General features: G+C 41.4%; 1 protein-coding gene across 1 annotated transcript; it reads left to right on the top strand.

Annotated features, from left to right (window-relative positions):
• The first annotated feature begins 4,951 nt into the window (after positions 1–4,951).
• LOC138167851 (actin, cytoplasmic 1-like) lies at positions 4,952–6,229 on the top strand. The gene is given in 2 exon segments (XM_069096814.1): positions 4,952–5,486; positions 5,489–6,229. Coding segments are annotated over 2 exon segments (1,128 nt in total). The 5' UTR covers positions 4,952–5,018; the 3' UTR covers positions 6,149–6,229.
• Positions 6,230–6,235: the final 6 nt, after the last annotated feature.

The following is a 6,235-nucleotide window of genomic DNA, read 5'->3' as shown; positions in this document are numbered from 1 at the left end:
TGCATATTGATGAGCTCTAGGGAAATGCAAGCTAAGCCCTATGAGCAGAGCAAGCAACTGCCCAAGTGATGAAATCTGAGGAATAAAACAAGTACCAAGAGGTTCAATAATATATCCCCCATGAGTCTGCCATAGTCCCAGAAAGTCCTATTAGAGCCACTACTATGGCTTAAAGCATTTTCTTAAGAAAGTCCATATTAAACTGTATATTACCCATAATATATGTTCCCATGTGGATAGAGGGCACATTGTTAGGCCCTGTGTCTTACATTGCCATTGATTCTCCTGTTCCTGTAAAGTGAAATAAATGGGTACCATAGTTCAGTGTTCATACAATGTAGCATGTTCAATGCATGTCTCTGAACATGTAGAAAACATTACTCTCCACCAGCTATTCTGCCATGTCCTGCATGACCAGGTTTCAAGGTCTAACTTGTTTGATATATGGGCTGAAGTTTTTGGGAAGTTTGGGAACTCAAGGTAGAAAGTAAGAAATGGTGACCTAAGGATCCCCACCTATACCTGGATTATCCTTGGCTCCACTCCTCCAGTCGATGACAAATAAAAAAGTGTGAGGAATGATCAGAGTGCTATAGTCTAGCCTATGAGAGTCTGCTCCAAGAAACAGGCAGAGAGTAGGATTACAGGGTAATTGATAGGAAGGTGTGCTAATGAATCATCAAATTCGCACAAGAGGAAATTGTCAGTAGGCTCTTTGAGTGATTATGAATGACAGCATAGCACATCAGAATATTGGAATAGTTCCTGGCAAAATATATAGGGGCAGCAGAAAGACTTAGATAAACCACCCTAGGAAGGAAGTGATTGGAATTTTCTGATTACACTCAAATTATTTTCTCAACTCTCTGGAAGTGATAGCCCTGACCTGTTATTTGGTAGGTTTGTCTGTCACAACACTTGAATATTATGAGAAGATATTGCATTGGATTGACTATTCCAGACAAAATCTTTATCTTGAGTTCCAAGCAGGAGCATAGGAAACTGTACAAAATATTGAAATATAAATATAAACATACACACATAGATCTCCACATGTATATATGCATGTATATGTATAATCTGTTTTGCACATGTGTGTTGCAGAAGCATGTGTTTTAATATGCATATATACACATGTATATGTTTAGGCATAAATGCATTGTTTAGGCATACATACAATATACACTTCCAAAGAACAAGGAATGACATAGAAGCCCCAGTAGTGTGAGTCTCTGCTAACTTGGACTGAGGAAATAGTATGTCACTGATGCACTGCTCTCTTCTGGGAAGCAATTTTAAGTAACCTCGGATGCCCTTTCATGGCTCTTCTTTTCCCTATTAACATCAATGCCCAGTGCAGAGGGAGGACAGATTCGTTACTCCTGCGAAGTCCTCTCCATCTTGAAGGCAAATGCCCATCTCTCTCTATGATCTCTGCCAAAAAAAAGTAAGGGAAACAGATTGGAGCCTTGGCAGCTAGTGGATGGAGTGCGGGACCTGGAGCCAGTAAGACCTGAATTCAAATGGTACCTCAAAAGCCTCCTACTTTGGGCAAGACAACCTCTAGTTTCTTCACTTTTCTCAAATGCAAAATAGAGCTAGTAATCCCCAGGGTTATTGTGAGAATCAATTTCTTAAGCACTTAGCCCAGTGCCTGGCACATAGTAGGCATTATATAAATGTCTTTTTTCCTTGTAGCCCAGAAGCAAGGCTTGAATGACAGCAACTCTTTCTGAATACAAGATTTTTCTACTTCTGTTGTGTTATCATTATAAATATCTACATTATTAAGTATTAAGGTTATTAATAACAGGTAAAATAATCATTATTAATATAGGTAGAATTTATATAGGGTTTTAAGGTTTGCAGTGTGCTTTACACTTGTTATGTCATTTGATAGTCATAACAACTCTGAGAGGTAGGTGCTATTATTATCATCCCATTTTTATAGAGAAAGAAACTGAGACAGAGGAGACACCGCACTTTCCAGCTGCACAGCTTAACTTTTCAGGGCCAGCAGAACCAGTTCTCTCCATTTTTCTTAACTTCAACCTTTTGGTGAGAATGGTTTGTTTGTCCAGTTGTATATGGTTGTCCCTACTTACCAAACAGTTATATATGGGCATAACAAGTCTGTTGGTAGGTAGACTAGCTTTCTCTCTCCAACAGATTGTTCCCTACCCACGTTCTTGCCCCTTGCTTATTTATTTATTTATTCATTATTCTTGCCCCTCTTATTACTGTTATTCCCCTTTTCTGGAACTTACCCATAGTTGTATCTTCTATTTCTAGAACTTTAAAGTAGAGAGACTTCCTGTTTTCTGATTGTTTGTGACTTAAGGGATGGTAATCTAATCTGATTCACCTGAGGGGAATTCTTCTCTCCTTATAAAACACCTCAGTTTTTCTGATATAGCCATGAACTAACTATATGCCTGAGCTATGCTAAAGCAAAGACCCAGGAGACTTAGACTACTGTGGATTCCTTTATACCACAGTGTCATAGTCTTCATGCCCAAGGATCATGGCAATATCCCTGGTTGCATCCTTTTCCTGTCCTGTCCTTCCCCAGTTCTGCTTTAAAGTTCTTCCAATGTGAGGGAGCTAGGTGGACTTCCTTCTTCTATAAGTGTTAAGCTGATGTCCAATGATAGTCCTTTTCTTTGCCAAAGTCAATCCCTCTACATGCACCCTTCAATTCCATCCCCTCCCTACTTCTCCAGCAGACTGTGACCACTCTAATCTCTCCCAATTTACTGTCTACTAATCTGCAAAAATCCTCTTTGTCTCCCATGAAAAACTCTCACCTGATCCTGCCAGCTATACTACCTGTAGTCATTTATCTTTCCTTCCGTTCATGGCTAAGTTCCTTAAGAAACCACTTCTCCTCTGCTCTCACTCCTACATATAATTTGTTGCCAAATATTTTTATGTCTACCTTTCCAACATTTCTTCTGTCGATCTCCTCACCACTCACATAGTGACCACACTAGTTCAAACCCTCATAATCTTCAAGTCAGCTCACTTCTCACCTTTTGGAGAAGGCCTTTTCTTTTCCTCCCAGCTACTAATGCTTTGCCCCGCTCCGATCGTCTTCAGTGCACTCTGCATGTATCTTTTATGTACCCAATAACTCACACGCTGTCTGCCTCATTAGAGTGTTATTTCCTGAGGGGAAACGACTCTTTTTTTGCGTTTCTTTGTATCCCCATTGCTAATACTTGTAGAATAAATGATTGCTGACTGACTGTTAGACTGCTTAGCTGGAAGCGTCAGTGTGTTAGCATGAAGTGTCAGTGTGAAGGTTAAAAAAAAGGTTTCATGTTCTCCCCGACTTCTCTTCCTCATACTGGGTACCCCCTACTCCCTCCTGCTGATCCTCATATACTGCAAACTCAAGAGTCTTTGTCATGCTGGTGTCCTCCTCTTCCAGATTCCTTCCAGCTTACTGTTCTTCCTCAAATATGCCATCCAGAACTGAACACACTATTTCCAATGTGGTCTAAGCAGAGCAGAAAAAAATACTGTCATGTCCTTAGTCCTACATATTCAGTATCTCTTAATGCAGCTTAAGATACCATTAGCTTTTTCAGGATGCCATATAATTTTGTTGATTCAAATTGAGCTCATAGTCTCATATTTTTATCAGATGACTGTAGCAGCAAGCACCCCAGCGTTCCCAGGGTGGCTGCTAGCAATACAGGTTCTTGGATCTGCTTTGTTAAAGGAAAGCAACTCAAAATGGGTTAACAAGCTTACTTTAATCAGTCAGACATATATCGTTTACCTTGTTCAGGAGAAAAGGTCAGCACCCTGAACCTCAAAGTATACAGGCATAATTATCAAGACAGAAACATCAAGTAGACAGATTTCCAAACTGTCCAACCATTACATCCATACCCAGTCAACATCTGGGTTTCCACATTCTGGGTTTTTCAAAGCCAGGGGACTCTCAACAACGGCTTCCCAGAATTCAGATCAAATCACAGAATACTTCTCAAAGTGAGTCCCCCAAAACAAAGCTACACATCAGGGCTTATATAGCCTTCTCCTGGCTCAGAGAATGTAACAACCTTATTGACCCACTGGCCAATCAAAAAGTATCTACTGAAAAACAAGCCTCCCACCCCAGGCTCCAGGTGCACTTTAGCCTAGGGGCAAGGAAGATCTTTAAGTTTGCATTTCCATTACAATGACCTACTTTCTAGTCACCTCTCTCTCATCTTGTATTTGAAAGTTGATTTTTGGAGATCAAGTATAAGACTTTTCATTTATCCTTATTAAACTTTCTCTTCTTAGATTCAACCTGATGTCTAGATCTTTGTGGATGTGTTAACCATCCCTTGTAGTTTTGTCTAAATTGTTGATTCAAATGTTAAAAACAAAAAAGCAAAAACAAAGGCCCATTAATATATCTCTGGGATAGTCTACTAAAGACCTCATTCAATCAACAATGAACGTTTGTGAGTGTTCTTTAAGTGTAGTCATTTGACTGGTTTGAATCCATCTAAGTATCCAATATGTAATCTGCATCCTTCTTATAAGAATAATGTATGATTTTATGAAATGCTTTGCTAAAATATAGGCAACCCCATATAAATACCATTTTTCTGCTTGATCAGCCTACGGTTCTATAAAAATAATGGTGTGAATTTTCCAGATGCTTGTTCTTTGTACTACTTCCTTTCCTGAATATTCACCAAACATGCTTTAATAATTTATTTTAGAATTTTACCAGGAAGAAATCAAGGATATAGACCTATAATTTATATCCTGGGTTCCCTTACCACTTTTGAGCATTGGGACATTATTTGCTCTTCTCTGGTTCTTCAACACCTCATGCATTTTCTGAGACTTTTCAAAGATCACTGACAGGAGATCAACAACAAGTTGTTGTCCAGTTCTGTCAGTAACCAGAGATGGATATGTGAGCTCTTCCACCCAGCCCCCTGCCTCCAGGTACAGCACCACCTCCTCTCTTCGCTTAAGGGTTTAAACTTGGCACTTCAAAGTTTGCCATGGATGATGATATTGCTGCTCTCGTTGTTGACAATGGCTCTGGAATGTGCAAAGCTGGCTTTGCAGGAGATGATGCCCCTTGGGCTGTCTTCCCTTCCATTGTTGGGTGTCCCAGACATCAGGGTGTGATGGTGGGTATGGGCCAGAAGGAAAGATATGTGGGGGATGAGGCCCAGAGCAAGAGATGTATTCTGACCCTGAAGTACCCCATTGAACATGGTATTGTCACTAACTGGGATGACATGGATAAGATCTGGCATCATACTTTCTACAATGAGCTCCGTGTGGCCCCTGAAGAGCACCCTGTGCTGCTCACAGAAGCCCCCCTGAACCCCAAAGTCAGTAGAGAAAAGATGACTCAGATTATGTTTGAGACCTTCAATACCCCAGCCATGTATGTTGCCATCCAGGCTGTGCTGTCCCTGTATGCCTCTGGTCGTACCACTGGTATTGTGATGGACTCTGAGTTGATGGTGTGACCCACACTGTGCCCATCTATGAAGGTTATGCCCTTCTCCATGCCATCCTCCATCTGGATCTGGCTGGCCGTGATCTGACAGACTACCTCATGAAGATCCTGACTGAGAGAGGGTACAGTTTCACCACCACAGCTGAGAGAGAAATCGTGCATGACATCAAGGAGAAGCTGTGTTATGTCGCCCTAGACTTTGAGCAGGAGATGGCCACTGCTGCATCCAGCTCCTCTCTGGAAAAGAGCTATGAGATCCCTGATGGTCAGGTTATCACCATTGGCAACGAGAGGTTCCAGTGCCCAGAAGCTCTCTTCCAACCACCTTTCTTAGGTATGAAATCCTGTGGAATCCACGAAACTACCTTCAACTCAGTCATGAAGTGTGATGTTGACATCTGTAAGGATTTGTATGCCAACACCACGTTGTCAGGTGGTACCACCATGTACCCAGGCATTGCTGACAGGATGCAGAAGGAGATTACAGCCCTAGCTCCCAGTACAATGGAAATCAAGATCATTGCCCCGCCTGAGTGCAAATACTCTGTCTGGATTGGAGGCTCCATCCTGGCATCTCTCTCCACCTTCCTGCAGATGTGGATCAGCAAGCAGGAGTATGACGAATCTGGGCCCTCCATCGTCCACCGCAAATGCTTCTAAATGGACTATTTGTGTTGTTGTTGTTTTTTTTTTTTTGTCAAAGGGTGTGACATGATGACATGATAATTGCCCAAAAAAAGAGATGAG

Source organism: Petaurus breviceps, unplaced genomic scaffold (assembly GCF_028583685.1).
Source record: "Petaurus breviceps papuanus isolate PSGF00001 unplaced genomic scaffold, PetGlider_PUasm1.0 126, whole genome shotgun sequence".
Classification (NCBI taxonomy): domain Eukaryota; kingdom Metazoa; phylum Chordata; class Mammalia; order Diprotodontia; family Petauridae; genus Petaurus; species Petaurus breviceps.
The sequence above is the reverse complement of the archived record's forward strand: the minus strand, read 5'-3'. Positions and strand labels throughout refer to the sequence as shown.